The sequence below is a fragment of the Helicoverpa armigera genome, chromosome 10 (genome assembly GCF_030705265.1).
Source record: "Helicoverpa armigera isolate CAAS_96S chromosome 10, ASM3070526v1, whole genome shotgun sequence".
Lineage (NCBI taxonomy): Eukaryota > Metazoa > Arthropoda > Insecta > Lepidoptera > Noctuidae > Helicoverpa > Helicoverpa armigera.
In genome coordinates, this window is record NC_087129.1 from 5,001,362 (window position 1) to 5,025,887 (window position 24,526).

Genomic DNA, 24,526 nt, shown 5'->3' on the forward strand with positions numbered 1-24,526 from the left:
TTCGGTGAAGGATAAAGCTCGAATGTTGCCAGTGTACAAGAGTCATTTGCTACCAAAGCTAAGAGGTGCTACGAAGCCAGTAGTAAGATCGAGAAACCGCTGTCAAGTATTGGTTTATTTCGGCTCACAAGTTTTATACATCCGTAAAGGCGTGCAACGTCGGAGCTCAACTAATAAGTGAAACGGAGTAAGTACCTAAGTAGATGGTTATTATTTGTATGTAAATACGCGTACAATATAGCCCAAGAACCAGTGACCGCCAGCCAATTGTATAAACACAGTTAAGTGTTTTTTATATCTTCCAAAGCTAGCGTTAACTAACTTGGTAGTAGTCTGCCATTCATACCAACTGTAAGGTATGCACACAAACAACCTTTATAAAAACGAAGGTGTGACAGTAGCTGCCTCTGGGGTAAATATTGTTCTACACTTAATTAATTTGTCTTAATTGGCAGAGACTGCCAAATTAGCCTGCCAACTACTTTTTTTCTTAACTATAGAGTTAAGTCAATTACTAACCACGTTTGAAGCAATGGCTATATACGAGAGTTCAGGGAGTAGGCATTTGTTTTCTTAATATTTGCGCGACATGGTAAAATTGATCCAAGAATCCTGAGTCCAATTTGTTTTTAGATTAATTAATAAAAACAATATTTTGTTATAAGCGCCGTGGGAGAAAGGCAATAAAAGGAACAGTCTCAAATTGATAGTACTTAAATATTTATTTGACCACAGGTGGAGCTACAATTCAAAATTTGAATTAATTTTCAGCAAATTATAATTTTGTGAATTTTTATGTAGAAGTAATCATTCTCTTGCTGCTGCTTATTTTCCTATCCCCATGCTGAAACAGAGTAAATAATGTTTTTAATAATTATGCTACAACATCATAAGGTTAAATAGGTCCTTATATCTATCGGTACATTTCATACAATAAAGGCCGCTTCGCGCTGTTTAGTGACATCTCAAAATTAGCTGAACGGTTTTTATGACGTATTCAGTTAAGGATTCTTCAAAAGTTTAAAAATTTTAATTTCTTATGTAAGCTTGCGATCGTTAGCTTTTAAATATATTTTAATTAGATAGCCATCTAGTTAGACGTTTCAAGGCTTACAAAATGTGATAACCAGCTTTTAAAATTGTAGTAAAATAAAGTAAGTTTACTTACTTTGGAGGAAACCCCCGGCGACTTTGATAGGGGTTTCGAAAAGCGTCTTTCCAAATTCTTCGCCCTTGGTGATGAGGTCCACGAAAATGTTTGCTGAAATTATTATTTTTTGTTCATATTAGTGTAGGAGTCACCTGCCTATCCTTTTCCAAATATATTTGGGGTAGGCATCCAGTGTGACCGCATGTAGCTAAGTAAAAGTGATTTACATGGAGGGACTGTCTATCCGAATACAGAGTTAACGTTGTCTTGTTCGTTTGATACTTAGCTATGAGCTCCTTAAGTGTATTAGAGCTACAGTTGTGCAGCTTGTTGAAAATATGTTGGACTGGTGCTGCCTATGGCAAGTCTCAATCATAATGGACAAGGAATAGGGCACAGTCAGTCAGGTAGACACAAATATGGATTAGGCGTTTCGTATTATGTAGATCCCTTTTTAAGGTAGCCCGGTTAATGCTTAAAACATTATAATATTATGGACTGTCAGAGTAGCTGGTCATAGTACATATGTAGATTTAATCCTAAGTTATAGTAAGTATTAATTTTATAACTTACTTACAATTTGGTTGAGGATCTGTCGCTGGAGTAGTTGCTGCGCCTGCATCTACGAAGAAGTAAATGCATTTAGGACGTAGTTCATATTTTATGTTGTTTGAGGAAGTTGTTCCATGTCACGCTTATGTACCTATTAAACTGCAGATTATACTTAATGTTATATGCAGGCACCTATAAAATTCATTTAGTTTAGAATCTTCGATTTCACGGCTGATATTCAAACCTGCACTGACTCTTGCGACTTTTATTAGTATGACTAGTTAGCTAGACAACCGCGTCCCGTGGGAACTTATGTACAAAAAATATCCTGCAGCCTTCCTCAATTAGTTTGGTATCTAACGGCTATTTTTAATATTCAATCTATCTGTTAATTTGCTTACTAGAGATATAATTTTGGCATTAACCACATACAAGTAACGTCATATTCCTATCTCCAATACCTAAGCTCGACAGCAAGTAGACAGATTATTGGGAACGGCATAACACTGCAATACTCTAGGGAGATATTAAGATTACTTACCAGGGGCTGCAGGAGCTGCGGGTGCTGTAGGGGCGGTAGGGGCTGCAGGGGTGGCTGCAGGCGCCGCGGGTGCAGCTGGGGTTGCTGTAATAAATACATAGATAAATAAATAAAAAATACATTAATACATAGGCTGCTAAAACATCATTCCTTGATAGAATGTGTCGATAAAGGTCAATATTCTGTTACTGAATGCCTAGATGTTACACATGTTAGCGGAATTACCGCATCCCGGGGAAACTTAATACAGTAGCCGGATAAAACATAGCCAAGCCGATGGTGTAGCTTCCTAATAGTGGAGGAATTATTCAAATCAGTTCAGTAGTTCAAGAGCCTATATTATTCCATTCATACGCAGAAACATACACTCAAAGCTTTCCTCTTTATATATTAGTATAGAAGTATAGATAATTTTAGCTGCACATAGAATAGATATAAACTTAGGTATCTACAGGTCGTAGGTTGAACTACAGAATATTAGATAGCCACTTAACAAGAACGAAGGGAATGAATGCATTTAAATTCCTAAACGTATGACTTTGTCCCGTTCCTATAAATTACGCGTTGTGAATATAAAACTATTTTTGTCTAAGAATAAATGAATAGAAACCTCACTACCGAATATGAATTTTGAAAGAAAATACCTTACATAACACATTATGTCAAGATATTGTTTTCTTGAAAATTTATGAAATATTAACGTTGCACGTTTACACAAATCAGTTAAAATCTATTTAATAAATTAAAATTATCTTACTGGCACCAGCGGGTGTAGTCGCCGCGGCAGCTGGGTCATCAGCCGGCCTGGCATGCTATATACAAACAAAATACATTAAATATTTTTCATTAGCTAATAATATGCCTATTAACATACTGTCAGGATCAAGTTCCTTACCACGCACACCAACACTGCACCAACGATAAGAAAAGCTAGCGCGCTCTTCATGTTTCTCAATATTAAATTTCCTTCACAAGTGAAACGATTCTAGTCCAATTGCGTACTAATTTGGCCAAAGAATAATCCGTGTTATATATGATGCCATAAGCTGAAGTAATACGTACACATTTGTTTAAATATGGATATACGGCAGTTTGGACAAAGGTTTTGGTAAATGGTATTCAAATGTTAAATTGTTTGTCATTACCTTCGACACTAAGTTTTGTGAAGGGATCACTCACTGTCTGTTTTTAGGGTTCCACAGTGAACAAATCAATCTTCTTAAAAATACCATATTTCTATTTTGAATTTGTTTTTGTCACACCTTTCTTTTATCTGTGACTTGAGGCTTATAGAGATCTTGGTAGCAGTCACTCGGATTTAAGAAACATCAGTTCGAATAACATCAGAACAATGTTTAGGTCAATTTTTTAGTTTAAAGTCGAACAACTAAAATATAATACAGAACCGTACGGCACGAGAGACTCGTCTCGCACTTAGGCGGTTTTTTCATTATTCGAGCCGTGTTCGCTAATTACGTATATTTAGCAAAATAAAGTTCAGTTCACGCTGTTTGTCACAATATGGAAATACTCCCGCGAGTCGTTTTCAATCGTACTGTGATTATTTACATACTAGTCGCAAAATACAAATAGGGAAATACCGATGGAAGTAAAATAAATAGAGAATAATGATGATTTAAATTCGAGAAAAATCTTATGCGGAAAGTAAATTATGTAAGACCCAGTAATATGATGCTCCTATTTCAGAGTTACCAATACACTTAGCACAAAAAAAAAACTGCAGCGTCCTTCTTAATCAAACTACAGGTAGATGTGTCAGTTTTCTAGACATGATCAAAACTGCTTATAAAAGTTACTAAAAGTATTGCTACAAAAACATCTATTATGAACCCATCTTATGTTCAGGAAGGTAGCTTGTTAGATGCGTCGTTCAATTTTACGCTTTTCAAACTATTCTTCACACGTCCGCATTAGTGACATCAACATATCTGAATAAACAAAATACTTTAGTTGTCTAGCAATTTGTATGAGAGAAATACCCAAAATTTACATAAGGTGAACATAACAAAGACAATGATCTAGAACATTCAGGACTGAAAAATATTTATTTCCTTGTAAGTAGTTAATCAACAAACAATTCTACGAGTAGTTTATTTCAGTTACATAACACATTTTGTACCTACAGTTTATATAGAAACGGATTGATTGACTTGAGTCCTAAATAAAAATCCTCTTTGAAATCCAAGAAAACATCCTAGATTTTAATTTCGTTAAGATGTGTTAAAGTAGGGAATAAAACGATATTGATTATTATTTATTTTTTTATTCTTTGACGTCTTCTAAGAGTTAAACTCACAATTGAATTTTCTATTTTATTCTAGTACATTATTTTCGTGAAACAGTAAACGTAGATTTTTTTTACAGGAACCAAAATTCCTTCACTTTCTTTGGATCGAAATCAAACTCGGGGGGAGTTAAAGAGACATTTTGAATTTTGTGCACTTCTCTTAAATTGGGAAAAGCTAGCTGAAGTTGAACTGTGATGTACACGAAGGTTGAAGCTGCAATTTTCAGCACCAAACCAGTGTTGAAAGAGAACATGCCGTATACTGATACACGGGCATCGCGAACTTCCAAAAGGTTCAATATGTCTTTCGTCAGTTTTAAAATCTCCACTGAAAAAAAATAGAACATTAAAATACATTATTATGAAATACATTTACTGATTTGCATAGTTCATTTTACAGAAACCGTAAATTACGGTCCGTAATGGATAATTGTACGTAAATGAATAGGTAGTAGGTACCTATTGTCGAAATCTTAGTGCGTTGTCGCTCTTATAAAAAAATATTTGGGGAAATTCTTTCAGTTTCAGTTTTGCTATGTTGAATATGGTTTATTACATAATACTTATAACAATGTTTCAATTGTTAAAATGTATATATTGCATTTTAAAGGCTATTGTATACCTGGACTGTTCGGTTTCAACTGTATATAAGCGCAAATGAGCTTCGTTTGTTCTATTTGCCTGAAGAACAAATCAGACTGGAAGCTTATTACAAGCAGGTGGAACCAACTCGCTCCTGACCAGCCTAGCATAGCGGTCCCCCGTATAATCATTGTCTGGAACATTATAATGAGTTAATATTCAAATCAAATGAAATGTATTTCTGGGTCTAATGTAGATACGTACTTCTGAAGTTTTAATATACATGATGACCGTTTGAACTGCTACCATAGAACCAATTGCAACGGTTACCGCACCTAAAACGAGCTGAAAAGATGGAAAGATTTTAATAGCTACCATTGAATTTAATAAGTAAATCTACATATATACGGTTATAGTCTACAACGATAGGAACATAGCTCACCGCAAAACTGAAACATTTCTCAATCCGTCGTAGTTGATCAAAAATCATTTTAAGAACAATACAAAAATCTTTTGTGTCGGATCTAGTGTGGAACGTCACTCGCTCATCAAATTCATCCTTCCATAATATCTTGTGAAAAAGCATTTGTTTCGGTATGTATTCCGTTTTGATCTTAGTTATTTTGATTAAAGCTACATTCAAGAACCGAACCCTTTCGGTGAGGCACGAATATAAATAAATAAAGAAGCAAAATTCGTCATAGCCGAAAAATATCCACAGGAAATACGCACTGCCTACAACATGTATCGCGATGGATACGTGGAAAACATAATACATGTAAGCTACCACGAACACTTGAGTAAATCCTATCGCAATAACAATAACTCTGTACAACTTGATTGATATTTCTCGCATAAAATCTGTTTCTTCAGCTCCGAGTAACGTATCGATTTCTATATTATTAAGAATCAGGTCTAGTCCGCTGTATCTGTCACCGAAGGTAATATCAGATATGAGGAGGTTAGCAAAAACCGTGAAATGGATGATTGCTATATATTCCACCAGACTGAGGTACTTTTCCGTAGGGTTTGAGAACCACAAAAGATAACTGGCACTGGAGTTAGCAAATATCAGAACGAAGATGTTGTACAAGTTTGTACCCCTGTTTCTTTCGACAATCTTGCCCTTTCTTATGATAAACCGACAAAACCCAGTCACTTCCAGTATTCGAAAAATCGTGTAGAATTTTTTCACATAATCTTTCATCAGCGAATTTCTAACAGCCACATCCATTTCGATGTTAAAATATGTCTTGATTCTTCGAAGTTATAGTTAGTACTGCGTATGTGATATCTATTAGATTGTTGTCCTAATGTTTATCCAGAAAGCCCAGGGGTAGAATTAGGGGTGGTTAATGACACCCTCGGGTAAATCAAACTGACTATTAACTTGACCTAATGTTAACTTACGCCCATCGCCTCATATTTTATTTAATTGAATTTGTATTTTTATAATTGTTGGAAGTTGTGACTGCTGATAAAATATTGAGTTATTTCCAGTTATATAATATTTATTGCTGTTTCGTTGTTTTAAAAATGAATAGTGTTATGATTGGATAAATATTACTTTTGTTTTGATAGACATCCGACTCAGGACACCAAGATCTCAGAAGACGTTGGGAGGCCTAAATTGTAATCTTTAATTTCTTTTGGTTAATTGCTGGCCCACATTCTTGTAATCCACAGTAAGATCAGCTCACTGTTTTGTAATGTTGGAGCAGGTACAAGGAATGAAACGAAAAAGTTTTTATTGATGATATATTGCTTATCAATACAGAGTAACAAATTGTTTGTTTCCTAAAATACAGTTTGAAATTGTATCGAAATGCTAATAAATGCAACAGACAAGTATGTATAACGAAGGCATTGCGCTATCACAATTGTTACGGACCGCCGTCGACGCATCGACCAATGATAAGCCAATATAAAATTTCAGATCTATTCAATCTTCCCAAATTGTACAAAATAACAATTATCTTTTTAAAAAATCTCATAAATGCTAAGTAGGTACTACTAACATAATTAGGTATTATTAATTTCTCAAAATTTTACTACTATCTTCTAAATTTAGACATATTTACAAATCTTTAAGGACCTAATTTATCCACAAGCTTCGCTGTGAAAGCGCAAATGTATCAATTGAGCATCATAGTCTTTTATACCCTCTTTAAAAAACTCGGAAGCGCTTCATCAAGGCGACCTTGATGTCTTATTAAAATTATAACAATTGACGCATTAAATAACACATTTACACAATACATAATTCTCACACACACTCACAGCACAAACTGTAACCGATCAATATTTTAATTTAAATAATATAAATACTTCTAGAAATGCAGTTCAACTTGGTACGACATGTTGTGACGCCGCTACGGGGCGCCACTATCGAATTTAATAAATTTGGACTTTATTAAAGTACAAAACAAAAAACAAACATAACATTTTTCTATAGTTACAATACAAATTAAAATTGTGACATAATTTGTGTTATTAATTTGAGAAATAATTAGGAGCTAGTATCACTAAAACGAGGAAAGAGATTCCTTACCGTGGATTTATTTTATACCAAAGCATAAAAGCTTTGATATTAGCTTATGAGTCGGACAAGAAGTGTCATCCGATCCATAAATCGTTTCATTTCAAGTCAGCGACGTTTACATCTTATCTAGCACCATCCACTTATCTCCATCGTCATCACAATAATCTCGCCTGTCTACCCTGGCTGGTTTGAAATGAAACTTACAATCGATATCTATGAGACAATCGGACTAAACCTATTTTAACCTAACTTAATACTAAACTTATATCTAATCCCGTACCATCACCAAAGATTGCACATAATACCCGATACTTTGATTTTTTAATTGCAGTCATGCCTATCTATAGGCCAGTGGATTATTTCACGTTGACTGTTAAAAAATTAAGGTATTTTTTCAATGGAACAAAACATGGATACTGTTCCGTAGTAAAATACAATAACCTGTATTTTCCTAAAACACGGAATGTCTACAATAGTAGTTTGGAAGACAAATCAATTACATAACTAAGAAAAATTTCGAGTGTGCAGGCTCAATTGAACTAAATTAAAAACTGGGATTTTAGTTAAACATTGTAAACGTTTAAAAACGGACGGAATAAATTCGTAAAATGTTAAGTACATTTAATATGCCATATTCATTAGATTTGATGGACCATGTTGTTGAAAAAATCCGATACCTTAATTGGTACCTGTTGTTTGAGACTTGTATTCATTAGAGACAAATTGTTCTGATGTACTGGACGCAGTAGTTATGCATTGTAAAAAGAGAAATGCCCATTATGTCCATGTATAGTTTGATCAATAGCACAAATGTGTCCTTAATGATTGCAAGTACTAATTATAACAGTTATGAAATTATCATTAACGTATATTTAGTTGTGTACTGGCATTGGCAGCTGTCCTAGTAGCTGGTTCGCGAACGTCGCGTTAGTGAACTTGAAGTGCCGTTTGTCGTAGAACTTGAGCAGCGCTGGCGAGTAGGGGTGCTGTTTCTTTAGATGCATGTAGTGTTCCTCTGGCTCAGATGTTGTGTGTCCGCATTCTTCACACACGTACATCTGGAATTAATAAAGAAGTTTTTATTAGTTGCGATTGTGAGAAAACGTCTGATAATTTAGTAGATTCCATATGATTACAATTATTTATAAATAAATGTAAGTATATAAACCGGAGTATAAATGCCAAATTATAATTACCTTAGTCCTCCTTTCTTTGTATGCATAAGTATGTTGGACTCCGTGTACTTTCAAGCAGTGGGATTCCAGAGAGCATCTTTGGGTAAATGATTTCTCGCAGAGGTTACATTTGTAGGGTCGGACACCGGTGTGCGTCCGCGTGTGTCTCTTCAGATCGAACGTGTCGTTGAAGCCTTTGCCACAGAAAGTGCACAAGTATCTTTTCACGTCTGAGTGGCATTTCATATGTCGGTTCAGAAGCCTCTGTAAACTGAAGTTCTTCGAGCACACCCTGCACACGAACTTTGTTGGATCGTCTTCGCTGACTAATACTTGTTTGTTCTTTTCTTCTTCCCTTTGTCTTGCATTGGCTTCTGTCGCCAAAGGATTTTTGACACCGTGTCCACCATTTATGAATTCCAATGGGAGCTCTGCTGGTAGACCCAACTGTAATGAAACAGACATATTATAAGACTTAGGTTCTAATGACATAAAAGGTGAAGATAGTGAAAATGTGCTTCGAAAAGGGTATTGTGCCAAAAGAAAAGGTAGAAATTCATTATTGAATTATAAGGCTGAGCTTACTTCTATTGTGACACAACTACAATTTCAAATGCAAAAAGTTAAAGCATAAGTTGATTTAGGCTCGGCGTAATAAAATAAAATTTATTTTATTACAACTTCTATGTCGTTTTTATTTTACACAAGACGACATAGAAGAAAGGAAATGTATTAAAGCTTCGCCTTAAAATCAAATAATGCTTACCCTTTGTTGCAAGATTTGAATTTTGCCATCTCCGGCAGAGGCTTTCTTGAGACTTACAGCAGCTGCAGGACTGAGGGACGCGTTCTCGATGTGACTGCTTCCGTCCAGCGAGTTGTTCCCGCCAGGCGACGGCAGCGAAGTGCCGGTCGGCGAGTCCAGGTCCAGAGAAGGGTGACTAGTGAAGGGGAAGCCAGGTGACAGGATTTGTTGTCTTTGTTGCAGTTGTACGTGGATTTGTAATTGTTGCATTTGACCTTCCCCATGTTGTAGAAGCGCTGGGTTCAGTTGCATCAATAAATCTGGCCTGTCCTTAGCGAAATTGTAAGAGGAACCCTGGTTTTCTTGGCTAGCGAATGCTAAATAGTTGGCTTTTTCATAGTATTGTCTACTTAAATTAACTTGTTCTGCTAATGATTCAATATCAACAGGATTGTGTACTGAATCTGGCGTTATTGATGACGATTCTCTTATATCAGAATCTGTGATTGATTCAACGTGGTTGTTTAGTAAACTAGCGAAGTCTTCAGCCGAATCGGAAAGACTTCCTAAAATCGCTTCATTTGGTCCAGGGAATGTCAATGTATTAGCGAATTGATAGTTGTCTATTACGTCTTCACCCATATCAACAACCATTGACTCATCAAAATTGCTTCCATAATTGCCAATAGCGCCAATATTTTCTAATTTGCTTTCATAATCTATTTCTTCATCTTTTAATGCTAATCCATAGTGAGCATTTTGCATTAACGAATATTGTTTACTTTGTTCTGGGAAGTTTGTAGCATTGTCGTTATTTTCACAGTCCATATTGAATCCATTGATTATGTTGAATTCATTAGAGAAATTGCTATTGGCATTAAATGAGTTTTGACCACCTTTCGTGGATGGTCCTAATGTTTCGTAGAAGGGAGGAAGACTGCCTGTAGGTGGGCTGTTTGGTCCGTAATTAGACCGACCATCACGGCCATTTCCGCCGCTTCCAGATCCACCCCCTATCGCTCCACCACCGCCAGATGAGGGCGCTGTTCCACCACCGCCAGAACTGAAACTTCCAGATCCGCCGCTGCTTTGTGAACTACCACTTGAACCAGTGTTACCGGTTGATCGACCATGACCCGCTGCAGCATTGATAATACCAGGTACTTTACTCGCTGGGCAATTGCGAAGGACAAAAGATGGCCTAGCCAAAATTCCATTCGCGATTTTAGAGCTGCTCGTTCTTCTTTGTTCCCTTATTTTCTTTTCAGTTTCTTCGTCTTCTGATTCACCACGTTTTTTCGCAATAACGTAGTCAATGGGCTGGTCTTGTTCTGGTTCAGGTGTGGGCAATGTTTGCGGAATACTAACATCAGATAGTTCTTTCTTTCCGTCACGGAATTGTGATTGTGAGGGTGTTCTTTGTATAACTGACACTTTTTGGCACGTTACACTGTTATCAATGCCAGGAGAAGGTGCTGATTCCGGGGATGGAGTATTCCTGGAGGGTAGCACAACTGGATCACTATCTAGGGTATCCTTTTCTTCTTTTATCAGAGGTTTGTCATCCTTCTTCTTATCTTTTGCTAAGACAGGCAAGTATTGTTTACGTTCTGCTTGTGTAAGAACGTGTCCTCTGTGACTGCCATATGGGACATCGCCTCCCAATATCGATGATACAAATCTGGGTTCTTTTGAACGTTTATCTCTTGCACTTTTTGCTCCATTGCTTTCACCGAACACATCTCGTTCTGGAACAGAGAAAAAATAATTATAAATAAATTACGAAATTTTAAGATATTAATAAACTGTTGAACATTAAAGAACTTGTAATGGTGTGAATGAAGGTATCCAATTTATTTAAGAAATCGAGACAAAACGAGTTATAATAAAATAGTAACTATTTGTCCTCGGCTTTTGACTAACGTATTCATGTGGCGTCGGAGGCATGAGGCCTCGTTGACGTCACTGGTATGTGCCTCCATAACGGTAATACTCGCCTCCACATACAAGCTGACGTGGTTGTATGTGTGAGTATATGTTTTTGTATGTATTTGTCGCATTATTGTAATTGACGCACACGACAAACAGCAGTGAAAAAATCAATCTCGACCCAAATCTCCTATCCATTGACCGCTGTTTTAGTAATTTTGTCTGAACTAAATATTTTGGTCATTACTACATGTTTCTCTGCTGTTTTTATTCTATCATTTTACTTTGGTTAATCATAAAATAAGAGTACTCGTAATACGTTTACTCGCTATAAATACACCGAGAGTAGGAAAAAAAACGAATTTTAAATTGTTAAGACAATTAGTTATGCAACGCCTTTCAATAAAAGTGAATCCCAAAATTAAAAGGAAGTAGAAATGACTACAGAAAAAAAACTCCCCTATTATAGCAAAATGCGCGTAGGTAGTTAGTGAAAGTCCCAAGGTTGGGCCAAACGAGTTTCTTTGCCCTTTCTCGGCTTTTGTTAGGGACCCAAGGACGATGCCTGTGCATTGTTGGGGCTCTTTTTTGTATGAGCTTGTAATTGTATGCGTCTGCGCGGCCGAGCGTGAAACGTGGACTCTCATTTTGAATCTCATCGCCCATAGGCCACAATTTTGTATTGCATTTCATTTTGAAAAAGGATATTTTGAGCTGTGTGCGTTGACAAAGTTTATAGCGGCACTTAAGCCTCGTAAATATTTTATGTTTGCTTTTTGTCCGCTACGCTCATTCGTTCGTCGGTTTCGTAGAACTGCCCATAAGCCGTCCCTTTGCTATTGGGCAAGCTTTGACCTACAAGGGACATTGAATAATTTATTATAATGCAGTCTTTAAAGCAATTACTGCATGCGTTTTGCATGAGCAGTAAATGGGACAGATAATGGATTATTATTGATTCTAAAGTGTTGAAATGAGCATTTAAATAGGGACTTAATAAAAAACGATTTAAAGGTTACGTCAATTATTGAGACCATGAATGTTAAATTGAAAAATAAACAGTTGAAACAAATTCTACGATTAGCTAGGTAGCTGGTTATACATATTTGAGCGATGGCCAATTGGCCAACCTGACACTATGTAGTACATAAAAGGGTTTTGGACAACATTAACGATTAATGTTATTCTTCAAGAATGTAAATACACATCAAAGATATTGCACTGTAAAAAATAACGTCGCGACTTTGAAATAGCTCACGAATTTGGAATAAAATTCGCTGCAGATGGAGTGGAATGCCGTAGCCGGCACGCTTTATATGGTCAAGATGGAAATGATAACGTTTTAAATGTGTGACAGAGATACATTATAGCAGTTTGAGGTATGTCTCAATGTGTATTAGCATCTTTACGCCTATAAAAAATAGTTGAGCGAACTTATTTTTAATGTAGTTCATATGTCTTTTCATAGGGTGTAGTGCTAGTAAGTATATGAATGTACCAGCTATGTAGTTGAAGAAGTATCGAAAGAAAAATGATGCTCACTCTATGAAGGATCTTAGTAACATTTGCAGTGCCCTCTAGACAAGGTTGTGTTACAGTATCAACTGTAACAAAATATCGGTTTACCTACTACAGAAATAAACGTTCCTAGGTATAAACATGCCTAAGTTAATTAGCATTGGTAGTTTATCGCGCTGAAGCCGAATTCATTTAGCACAAACAGTCTTGTTCTTTTTACTTTGATATAGGTTTTGGAATTTACCGTAATTATCATATACGTGCACTGTTTTTTGTAGGTATAAGTAGGATTATACAAGTTTAGTGACTGATCTTTTATGTAGTACCTATATTTAATTAAAGGTGGTACCCTAATATACCTAGCAAAGTATTTGTTGTTCATTGAATATTCATTAAAAGGCAATCTATTGAACTTTAAAATTTGAATAGAATTCAGTTCACGTTCCTAATTAGCTTTGGCTTTATAAGGTACCAAAAATGCAATAGGTAATCACATTTTCGCGCTATGCATTTGGTATTTCGAAACCAGACTAACTTCATGATTTGTATTCCAAGTGCAACTGCTGCTAACATTAGTGCATATAAATAGAATAAGAAATGGTTTTAAAATTATGTTAATCTATGTGCCTAATAATAAATAAATGTGCTTTGGGCTCCTTTTGCCAGAATTTAATGCGAAACTATAAATGATCAATATTAATTTCTTAATATGCGTGCGCGTAGATCCGCTTAGCTTCGGCAATGTTCCCTGCTAACACTTATTGAGAGGTCGTCTAAATGCCAGAAATACGGATGTTAACAAACAGCAAAATAATTAATACATTGGCAATTCATTTCAATGATTTTCGCGTTAGTATGTTATTTCCATACACATATGTTAGCAGCTTGTCCGCGTTACCGTACATCGTCTCCTCTCATGGTCACGGTTATATCAGCACTTAAATGATCACCGTTAGCGATTTTTGCTGACGTCATATTTGTTGATTGATATATTATGCTCTCAGTTTTTGTGCTTGATGCGTCATTTGCCACTTTTTTACATATTTTCGAGAAACACTTGGCTTAAGCGAGACTCATTTTGGATTTCCTCGTCAACACCTAACTTGTTAAATGTGTTCATTTTGCTCAACTTGTCTTTGACAGTTATAAACAAAACGCTATGTCTCGCTGCCATTAAAATAAACAAAGTAACATGAATCACAATATATGAGTTACACATTTAAATAGCGCAGTTTTTATTCTAAAACGGTAAGTCAAGGCCCCGTAATTACCTCGTCCATATCTATTCTGTTACTCTGTGTTTCCTGTCGAGGAGCACTGTGCTTCAACCTTGAATACGAACACTCATTATTTGGCCATTAACGGCTGCCTTCTCCGCATCGCGTTTTGGCAATAATTAGCGAGTCTCTAACGGCCATGTTGTTCTAAGACAATTTAGAGCTAACATGCGTGAGCCATTTTTGTTTATGATTGTACTGCTTACCACATCAAGCTCTTTTCCTTGTATATCAGCAGAATTCTAATGCAATAACGTGGTCTTCGCAGTGAACCTTATACTGACTTATCCGTCCAACTGTTTCCTGTTGTTTTTCCTGCACACGACACTTTTTCTTTTTGTTCTAAGACTGTTAGTTTCCTTTACTTCTATTTATTGAGTTTATCAAGTTGCAAACAAAGAAATTATTTGACATAATGAGTGCCTTATTGCGATTTCATGGTCGTTTATAAGTATTTGGCCACAATTATTGAGGCATGTTTTGGGTAACGCATACCTGCTTATTAAATTACAATTGTAATGATATCAAGCAATCACGGCGTAACTATGTAAAGCATTAATAACCTTAACACATTTTGCGGCTTGCACCATTACGACTCTTGTTCCTAGTAATTATCGACGCATTAATCATCGACAAAATATTATTCTAAAGTGATTAATTATGGGCTGTTCAAACTGTTATGTTACACTGTTACAATTATACGTAACAATAACTAAACCTTCGATGGTACTTGAAACTGACATTATTTGATTTATTAGCTATAAACAATTGTTGTGTCTGCACGTTTTACGAGGTTCCCTAAAACACGAATTTCATACGTACCTATTTGCTGAATTTTTCTGTTGACTTTTTACTTCTTGTAAGCTTGGTAAGAAATAAGATGGGATCAGAAATGCCAATTGAATCATGATTTATAATGTGCAGAAGGTTCTCATGTGATTATGGCCTTTATGCCGTGCCCAAAATATTTAAAATATAACATGATAAATTATTAGTAAGCCCACAGGCACGAACACACAAAGGCACACATGTAGAGGCGGCAGTAAAACTTGCCTGAGGCATTAATAAAAACTAGCGAGGCAGCGGGGCGGACTAGTATGACCTTGCGGCCGGGGTTATCGGACGCTGTTAGCATTTAACGCATTATAAAACGTAAGACAGCTATGAAGAACCGCTCCGGACAGAGACCACATAAAATTCCGTTGAAGCCTTTTTTCCATAAGCATAAGTACCGATAGCACACGGTATATAGCAGAGCCGCGCTTGTCCCGGTAAAGAATCGGTTAAAAGGTCGGTCCGAAGGACATTTTTTTTGTTTTGAATTATTTATCGTGGGCGCGACCGCATGTGGACCGTTCGGACCATATGTAAGCGTTACACACTCGCAGATCTGCAGGCACTGCGACGGCGTCTCAAACACTCGTAGCATTGATAAATTTAAGATCCATAACAGCTGCTAGTGAGTTTGCTTGACGATCGTCTCTCAACATATTTTCGCATAAACATCCACGTGTTATGTGTGACATTGAAAGAAGGAAGAAAAGGCAGTTAAAGTAACACGATTGTTTTCCCGCACTGCCTTTGTTCCGTTCGCACATGCGTTATCTAGCCGTGAGTTGTTGCCGTCTAATACGAATACCTACCTACCTACGCCCGGTACGCCTACTAAATGTAATTATTTAACCTTCCGTGTATTTTTCAATACTTCTTTTGATACACAAAAAACCGATTCTAATACGTTGTCTCTCAGACCGAACGGTCACAAAAACTGTTCAACGCTATATTATTATTTTGATCACGGCGTGAATCACAACCAGATTTGGCGAGGGTTAATGACCCAAATATGTTTAGCGAAGTGTTCAAGGCTAGAGTCAACTAATTCAACCAGCTAATAGAAAAAAATCCGGTATCTCAGAAGGCGATCGGTTAGCTTGTTTTCGTTTGTCCTCTGTCGGAGGCAACATCGACTTTATTACTGGTTTATCCGTTAAACAATTACCGTTATTCAAATTTTCAAAGGGTCGGCAGTTATAGTAAGTTCAACTCAGTCGTGCGCGCGGCCTTATGTGTGGGTAACCCTTGTACATATACAATGACTTTGTGTGCGTGACAAGAGGTACAGTCGGGTACAATACAGTTATTTAGGGGTTGTATACAGGTGTTTAAAAAAAAACAGTTCTTACGTAATTTAATGTTTATTTATTTATAATGATTATGAATCGCTACTTAAAAAATCAAATGATGAATTTTCGGATTCGCTACTCTCCAAGGTGAATTATATATTCTGACTCCATGTCAAAATGTCTATAGTATTCTTCTTTTTTCTTATGTACATGTCGATAAGTATTACCCCACATCCCTTCATCAATTTGACTTAAACGTTCATTTATGAGTTTCATTATTTCCGTCTTATTTTGGTCGACACTACGAGAAGCAATATATTTTTTTAAAATTCTCCACACATTTTGTTTATCTACATTATTATACTAGATTATACCTCTTTTTACATTCTTAGTCCACACTTTTATTTATTGTCCGCGTACCCCCGAGTCAGAAAATAGGTATGTAAGGAGTATTTAATTCTTAGATACTGTCAATGTCAATTTGAAAAGACGTAGGTATGAGAAAATAATGACAAACTAAGTATATTTAATAATAAAAAGCTTTGAATGTTGTTTCATTTTTTGAAACGCTTTACCTGACTCCTTAATAATTTCTCCGCGAATAGCTAGTATTTTCGTGAACGACTGTACCCATAAGAAAAAGCGATAAGAACACGTCATGCTAGGATGACGTTATTGTCACACAAATGAAAGTTGTATATTTACAAGCCGACGCACACATAGGGCCGCGCGCAAATCTGAGTTGAACTATCTATAAAACAAAACATATAGCCTTCACGTTATACATCCATAATGTAGGTATTACTTAACATTGTCTTGATCTTTCAAAATTCTGTGTCTTTCAGAAGGAGATGTTAACTTTGGACAGTTAAATAGGTCAAGTGATCCTTGAATTAAAATGTTTGGCATTATGCAGGCACATAATAAGCCAATAAAAATTTCGAAGGCGTGTGTTTCGGGTTGGCTATACGTTTTGCGAATCTAACCAGTGTAATGTTTATTTGGTCTTAAAACATGTTGTAAATGTCACTTTGGGTACGTAGTATGTATTTGTGTAGCGGGTACTAGGTCGTGGGCGGTCCGCAGCAAATTGCTCCAAAACACACGAAATGATTATCTTTTATTGCGCATGACACAACAATGGAGGAGATGACCTTACGATCGAGATTTAAGCCGCGGTTAACCGCTCGCTATTTATTTTACTTATATTTTTAACGACATATTTTTCCTGCGTCCTATTTACATAATAAATGTATTTTCTGTTACACGGTAATATTTGAGTGACGTTTCAAAGGATTGTTTAAAGTAACACGATATTTTTAAAGTTTCGATAAAAGTGACAGTTGTTCTAGGTGGTCGTAAATGTTTCGAGATAAATGGACGCTGCTTCGATGACGAATGTAGTTTTATCGAAAATGCTATACCCGCAGGCGTTACGTATCTATCCACCATAAACTTAACGCTACCTCCATTATTCCGTATCGTATCTTTTGACAAGTATTGATTTTATGTTGCATACACTCTGAACGATACGAAGTTATTTAAATGTAAATGGAAAAAAGAGATATCACCATTTCAATACGTAGTGCATTTTCCTCGCGGAAACAGGTGTTCTACAAGGTATATGGAACAAAACCAATATGGTATTATCTTAATCATAATACTTCGTTCTACATTATTAACATACTTTAAGGGATAATAAATTTTAAGCCGGACAAGAACCGTTCTAATTTCAAAGATGAAAATGGAATATAAGTTCTTGTTTCTGATACCAGTTAAAATCACAGATCCATCTTTTTTAGTAAGATGTTCCACGTGCTCTCAGTTTACCCAAGCTATGCAACACTACGAGTGGTTGAGAACACATTCGCACGGTGTTTGCGCGTGCGCCCATCTCGGACGAGACGGACAAAGCTACGTCACTCGTCTGTATTTGTTGAAATTACCGTTTAACATCGCAATTGTTTATTAGTGTGTATTTTTATATTGTAGACAGAATACAGTTAAGTTTTTGGGTATTAGGTATTTGATTATGTTTGTTAGGTTTTTGTAGACTGTTAGTTCTTCTGTGATTGACGGACCTACTTATGCTTTGATGATTTAGCTCAACTTTATTACTAAAGATGGGATTGTTTAGGTGAAAAAACATCTTAATAAAAATAGTAGTAATTATATTATTTTTCTCAACGTTACTCTGTATAGTTATTCCCGTTATCATCTATAGAGCGCGCATAATCGCAGAACTGCTTGCGGTTTATCTTAGACGGCATTCTCGTAGAATTTTATAATATCAATCTCGAGAGCATCGACGCCGAGTTTTATTGTTTCCGCAATATAGGCGATTGGACACAGCCTGTGGTCGCTCCCACCCCGCACCCCCGCAGACCCCGCACTTCCTACTAATGACACATGCATTTGGAAAATGTTTTTGCGGTTAGATTGCACTCGCAATAATATAATTTCACATAATTATTTATGCATTTGCCGAATATTTGTGTAATTCTAACATATTATTGTGAAATGTTAACACATCTTTGGCAAAAAGATAGGAATTGCTTAAATGTCGATTTATAATAAAAAAACCTTAGCAAATGACTAATGCACCACGACCTACTATTTCTAAGATTTATCAATGAATCATAGTGTCAGTTAAGTAGGAAAAGCGGTGACTTGTCCTTCGTGATTTTTTAAACAAAAATTGCAAACAAAGTTTGGTAAACAGTGACTCCCTGTATTCTTGTATAAATATATATTTAGTGGGCCCGCATTTTCTTTCTTGCTGCAAGTTTTTCATAGGAATTGCATGCCATTTGCAACTAAGTACATAAGAAAAGCAGATGCTTCACAAGTGGTAGTAGAAACTGGTTATTTCGCAATTAAAATCGCCCGTATCCATCACACATCACCATGGAATATTTGCCAGGACATGTGTGAGACCATTCCTAGAAAAACTGAGTTCTCACGTGCACAACATCTATGGTAAAAAAAAAGAAAAAAAAATATGGCAAGCCCTTGAGTAACCGTCACTTAAGTGAGCCGTCGGATGTTGACTCTTTAAGTCAATTTCCTTGTAGTATGTACTCGGCAATTCTCGTGGTTTATGTTTCGAAATAAGAAATGCGTTGGAGTGTACTTAAAGGAGGTTTTAAGCGCTTAAAGGATGCCTTATTTGGAACCTGCCTTGACCGACATCGCGAGAGGTCTAGGTTATGATGTTAGTCTGGTTATTTAAATATGTGGTCTGCACAGGTCCCGTAACGTTACAATAATACGTGTAAACTGCCAGTACACTTGTAGAAATGTGAGCAGGTCTATTGACCCTTAGCAAGCCAGGGGGCCACGCTCGAATTCAGCAAAAAACAATCGAGTTGTCACAAAAACATCAGTTAAATATAAATGTTTGCGAGTAAGTGGCATTGCTGGCGATCGAAATACCATTAATAACAATTATACGATCTAAAGTCGTTCCGAGAACAGATTTTGTGCGCCTATTCTGAATGTAATCGCTTTTTTTATGATCGCCAATCTTTAAAAAGGCAAAACCTTAAAAAGGTAGCTGGAGTACAATGGATAAGGATACAATAGCCATGGCCACATGGCGAAATACGTTTCTTCTTTTTTGGTAACTCGTAAAGATGCAGATTTACTGTTCACATATATTATGGCAACAAGCGATACGCTTTTGTTTTTGTTGTCGGCTGCATTGCGCTCAGGATTTGACCGTCTGCGTTTGATACTATGCTATTTTTAGACGACTACTATTTGTTACTTTATTGCTAAGGTGTCTCTGATACATTGATGTAAATTAGAGACAATTCTACTTTATATAGGTTTCTATAAATATACATTAATTTATTTAGCCGCGGGTGGTGCCCAGTTATCCGGTGACAATAGATTTTTATAACCTTATTCTTAGACAATCGGTTAAAAGTCTGAGCGCAAGTTATATCAAGATTTAAGTTCTTGATCAGAATTAATTGTATGACCTGTGTTAATGAAAATGCTTCAATAAAGGTTCTACACAAAAGCACCAAATTGGCATTCATCAAAATAAACCTCGTGATCTTCGCCACAATACAGTTATTAAGAACAATATATTTTAAGATTACACTTGGGTGCATCTCGACGCACTCCTTGGCCTTAATGCGAACGTCAACAGCATATGTTAATTAATGCGCACGATTCTGCGGCTGTTTAATTAAACGTATTATGTTCGTTTGTTATGTACTTGCTCATTATGTTATTATGGTATCCCATTACGGTGTACATGTGAAGTTTTCATATTGAGAACACCTTTTTTAAAGTACATTGTAATATTTTTTTAAAGAAATTATTTTTGCATTATAATTGTTTATAAGTTCTTTTAACTATGAAGTTAATAAAACAGCTACACTATTATAAGTCTTATTGCTTGTCATTAGTACGAAGATATTGATAGACCAGTATAGTTGTTCAACTTTAAAGAAGTTGACGTAAGAATGCGATTATTTCTACTAAACGATCAACTTTACGTTACGGTTAAGTGTAGGTACTATGCGTAGGCGCGTACTACACTGACGTCTTTCTACCGAGATCGGATTGGCACACGATACGGCGGCAAACCGCAGGGTCATTCTTAATTATTCACCGACGGCCGATGTAACGTCACACCTTATTATCGTCCAACATCGATGACTATTACTAACTTAATAAAAATTACAATCGCATTAAAATTGCAATAAAATTTCAACAAGTTTGGAACAAATTGCTAATATTACGTTAATTAAATACCTGCTACCGTTGGTATATAATGTTTCAAGAATGTGGGAATTGCATAATTCATCAAGTTTTTGGTAACGGGCATTGTTAATGACCGCGGAAGGTCGCCAAGTTAACCGTAAGGTTCTCACGGTAGGCGTTGCGGGGGCCGGAGGGTATCCGAGTGGGGGGAGAATATAAACTTTTAATATCAAGAAACTAATTAATAAAAGAACCCCTGTAGACATTGACCCCAATAAATACATTTTATCAGGTTCGGGATTGGCCGACAACTCGTTGAAGTCTTTTGTACTGAACGTCTTTGAGCTACGTAGCATTAAAAAAATATATTATTTTTAAGTGTTAATCATTATAGAAAAGTTGATTAAGTAACTGCGTTTTTTTCGTATTCATTATACTACAGTTGCGTTTTTTAAAACTTTTAAGTACTTGCTATTTCCATTTTACCATAACAAATAAAATTTATAGACACGTTTAAATAAATACCAGAAAATAATACGCTACACACGATCTGGTAAAAAACATAAGAAAATAATTGAGCAATAATTTCCAATTCCCTTTATCATTTGCCAATGTAAAGAGGGCAATGAATAAATGTCAATAGTTATCGCTACCGGCGCCGCTTGCTCCCCATCTTATTTATAGTGCACTTCGCTGCAGGTTGGGGTCGGGTGACCTTCGGGCTCCTCCGTGCCCTTTACCCACAGGTGCCAACACACCTGTAATTACTTTATCCGTAATTTAGAACTCTATTTTTAAATTTAAACTCGAAATTATACTGCGAAGTACCGCATGCGGGTTAACGGTGATCGTTGACTCACTGTTTTGTATTTAGATAATAAGTTGTTTATACGCTTAACATATTCCGTAACCGTTGATGTTAAACGTTTATAGTAATTTATCGTCGTCTGCTGATTTGTAATGTACGACTACAGTTACATCGAGTTCAATGCAAGTAAACTTATAGGTGCTAATCGGTAAAACGTCTGGTTATAGAATTAAGTAGTCTACTTGACGTAATACAAATGACCGAAAAAAATAAACAGAACAAAATTTAAAACAATAGTAATCGTTTGGTAATTGAACTCGGAGCAAAATTAATGCAAATACGGTACACATACGTCACTCGAGTTAATTATATTGAAATGACAGTCGAGATTGCGGTGACTAACCTAAATACAAAGCGAGCGGCGATGGCTGGCGGCCGGAAGTCGCGCCATTGTCCCGCAACCATTGACACCTCGGTACCTATCATCCGGTCAATTCCCGTACCGTGTGTAGCTCTCCATTACATACAAAAACGTTTTTCGACAATACCATTTCCAGTGATGAATCCATCATACTTTGAAGCCCTCGAGCCAACAGCTTTTATTACAAAACATGGTAATACTTCTAATTAACAGTTTAACCTTTGATCAAACCATAAATTTCATTTAGAAAGACAGCAGACGTTAAAGAAGTCGGCGTTCATGAAAAAAGGACGAGAATAAAGTTGTCCGGCATGACTTTAATGGCTTTGGGAATAGTTGTGCCATAAATTAAGTCTGCTAACACAATTATGGAAACGAAAACATATAGAGGACAAAGTGCTGTCTAGCTTCAATTCTCATTTCCCTGGAACGGTTCCAAACAAAGTACTGATTTGAATAACCTATTCAAGTAGCCTGTGGTTACTTTGGATTCAAGTCACAGACGCCAATACCTCAGATAAGATCAGTAGTAGGCAAAAGGATTCATCAAGTATCGTCATAAATCCATTCAGAATAAAAAAGATAACATTCGAATTTAGAAGGAAATATCTAGCAATGTTTTAGCACATCTATGAGAGTAAACAATTCGGGGAAAAAACGCAAAACACGACAGTTATATCAGTGATTCACGCTTGGTACAACTACCTGAGACCGTTAAAATGTGCAGTGACGATGCCGACCTGTCGATTATGTTTTTGTTATCAAAATATGCTAAAACTTGTAACTTTAGAACAGCTAAGAAAAATAAAGAATACTTAACGTAAAAAGCGATTAAGGAATTTACGATAGCTAACCATATAATGTACCTCCTAAAAATCCTTAACATTTTTGTCACATACTAAAAGAGTTCTTCCTAGAATAACATTCAAGCAGAAGAAAAGCATGTCTCTCAATTTGACAGAACCAACGATAGATTAGGATCACGCAAGACACACAAATGATCGCAGGTAGACATTTGTTAGCGGAGCGGAGCCGAGAACTGGATTCTGTTCAAGTGAGTATCTTTTTTTTTGGGCAAGCAAGTGGCCGTTAAGAAGGAAATGATAAATAAAAATAAAAGCTACATCAGAACGACAATGATGACGACTTGGATAAATTTGAAACAAATGAAAATGATGTTTTAGATGAAGAAAGTGTAATAATGAATTATTAAGTTACAGAAGAATTCAAGGTTGGATGAAAGAAAGAATGATGACAAAATGACAGAATCTAAATAAAGAAAATAGAAGACTGCATTGTTGTTGTGATGATAGACAAAAATAAAACTAAAAAAATAATGAAGATGAGGTGAATACAACAGGAGCCAGTAAATCCTGGATACTTACCGATGCAATCCTTATCCTTCTTGGAGAGGAGGGCAATGGGGCCATCATCAAGCGGGGAGCCGGGACAGAGTGGGTCGGCCTTGCTAGCGAGCAATTCCAGCCCCTCCTGCAACCCCAGTTGCTGCTCATGCAGCCGCTTCTTGATCAGGAAGATTTTCGGCATCTTCGGGCGCTATTCAACACTACATACACTCGATCCTTCTGTTCGTCTATGTCACTTGGTCTTTTAAAATTCACAGATCAGCATCGTATCACACTGCACGTTAAGTTTCCTCGCGTTGTTGATGTTTATTTTGTGCGTAGAAGTTAGCGGCACATGTGGTACCGTTGGCCGCTGCGAAAGGACTGAGAGCTAGTGTGCGGTGCCCGCGACACCGTTGCCCGAACAGGTCCGCCCCCGCCCGCGCCGGCGCCGCCCGCCTGGCCCCATGCGTCCGCGCACCGAACCACACCGGCACCTCCGCACAACCACCGCGCTTGCACACAGCCACACGCACCAGTAAAAGTGCTATTTTGTGTATGCCGGTTGTTGCTTGTTCTATCTCACTTTGTTCTAGCATTCTATTGTTTTTTTTTCTTGTTACTTCTCTTTTCTTTTAGAAGGCTTTACGTTATGTTACCTTAGATTAAGTAACTAGCACAATTTAACATAATTTTTTTCATTGAATCTTAAACCCAATACATTACTTTCATGAAACTAAAACTCATGATAGCTCATCAACTTTACCCACTGCCAATATTTGACAATGTT

General features: G+C 36.6%; 3 protein-coding genes across 5 annotated transcripts; all 3 read right to left on the reverse strand.

The window, feature by feature from the left end:
- Positions 1–703: 703 nt before the first annotated feature.
- Positions 704–3,300, reverse strand: LOC110371835 (uncharacterized). Of its 2 annotated transcripts, none has more exons than XM_049840990.2 (6): positions 3,139–3,300; positions 3,001–3,055; positions 2,244–2,327; positions 1,728–1,772; positions 1,169–1,261; positions 704–844 (listed from the first exon to the last, which is right to left on the reverse strand). In XM_049840990.2, the coding sequence occupies exons 1-6, from the start codon at positions 3,187–3,189 to the stop codon at positions 834–836; spliced, it is 339 nt and encodes a 112-aa protein (XP_049696947.2). In that variant the 5' UTR covers positions 3,190–3,300; the 3' UTR covers positions 704–833. The 2 variants fall into 2 exon arrangements, with proteins under 2 accessions (XP_049696947.2, XP_049696946.2); XM_049840989.2 differs by having other exon boundaries at positions 796–844; positions 1,724–1,772.
- Positions 3,301–4,549: 1,249 nt separating this feature from the next.
- Positions 4,550–6,382, reverse strand: LOC110371791 (uncharacterized). The gene is made up of 4 exons (XM_064036448.1): positions 5,576–6,382; positions 5,398–5,478; positions 5,174–5,327; positions 4,550–4,879 (listed from the first exon to the last, which is right to left on the reverse strand). Exons 1-4 carry the CDS (start codon positions 6,365–6,367, stop codon positions 4,623–4,625), a joined length of 1,284 nt encoding a protein of 427 aa, XP_063892518.1. The 5' UTR covers positions 6,368–6,382; the 3' UTR covers positions 4,550–4,622.
- A 495-nt stretch (positions 6,383–6,877) lies between these two features.
- Positions 6,878–24,201, reverse strand: LOC110371801 (transcriptional regulator ovo). Of its 2 annotated transcripts, none has more exons than XM_021328192.3 (4): positions 23,776–24,201; positions 9,617–11,343; positions 8,872–9,297; positions 6,878–8,733 (listed from the first exon to the last, which is right to left on the reverse strand). In XM_021328192.3, the coding sequence occupies exons 1-4, from the start codon at positions 23,936–23,938 to the stop codon at positions 8,548–8,550; spliced, it is 2,502 nt and encodes an 833-aa protein (XP_021183867.1). In that variant the 5' UTR covers positions 23,939–24,201; the 3' UTR covers positions 6,878–8,547. The 2 variants fall into 2 exon arrangements, with proteins under 2 accessions (XP_021183867.1, XP_021183868.1); XM_021328193.3 differs by having other exon boundaries at positions 9,674–11,343; positions 23,776–24,192.
- Between the last annotated feature and the right edge of the window lie 325 nt (positions 24,202–24,526).

What these genes read in the sequence shown, in the direction of transcription:
- LOC110371835 (XM_049840989.2), bottom strand. Translation starts at nt 3,189, where the DNA reads ATGAAGAGCGCGCTAGCTTTTCTTATCGTTGGTGCAGTGTTGGTGTGC. An exon ending in GACTACACCCGCTGGTGCCA is followed by an intron (nt 2,328 to 3,000) that starts GTAAGATAATTT and finishes TATTTATTACAG; the next exon opens with CAACCCCAGCTGCACCCGCG. An exon ending in CGCAGCTCCTGCAGCCCCTG is followed by an intron (nt 1,773 to 2,243) that starts GTAAGTAATCTT and finishes ACTTCTTCGTAG; the next exon opens with ATGCAGGCGCAGCAACTACT.
- LOC110371791 (XM_064036448.1), bottom strand. Translation starts at nt 6,367, where the DNA reads ATGGATGTGGCTGTTAGAAATTCGCTGATGAAAGATTATGTGAAAAAA. An exon ending in AGAAATGTTTCAGTTTTGCG is followed by an intron (nt 5,479 to 5,575) that starts GTGAGCTATGTT and finishes CCATCTTTTCAG; the next exon opens with CTCGTTTTAGGTGCGGTAAC. An exon ending in GTTGAAACCGAACAGTCCAG is followed by an intron (nt 4,880 to 5,173) that starts GTATACAATAGC and finishes ATTTTTTTTCAG; the next exon opens with TGGAGATTTTAAAACTGACG.
- LOC110371801 (XM_021328192.3), bottom strand. Translation starts at nt 23,938, where the DNA reads ATGCCGAAAATCTTCCTGATCAAGAAGCGGCTGCATGAGCAGCAACTG. An exon ending in GAAGGATAAGGATTGCATCG is followed by an intron (nt 11,344 to 23,775) that starts GTAAGTATCCAG and finishes TCTCTGTTCCAG; the next exon opens with AACGAGATGTGTTCGGTGAA. An exon ending in TTCAAATCTTGCAACAAAGG is followed by an intron (nt 9,298 to 9,616) that starts GTAAGCATTATT and finishes GTTTCATTACAG; the next exon opens with TTGGGTCTACCAGCAGAGCT.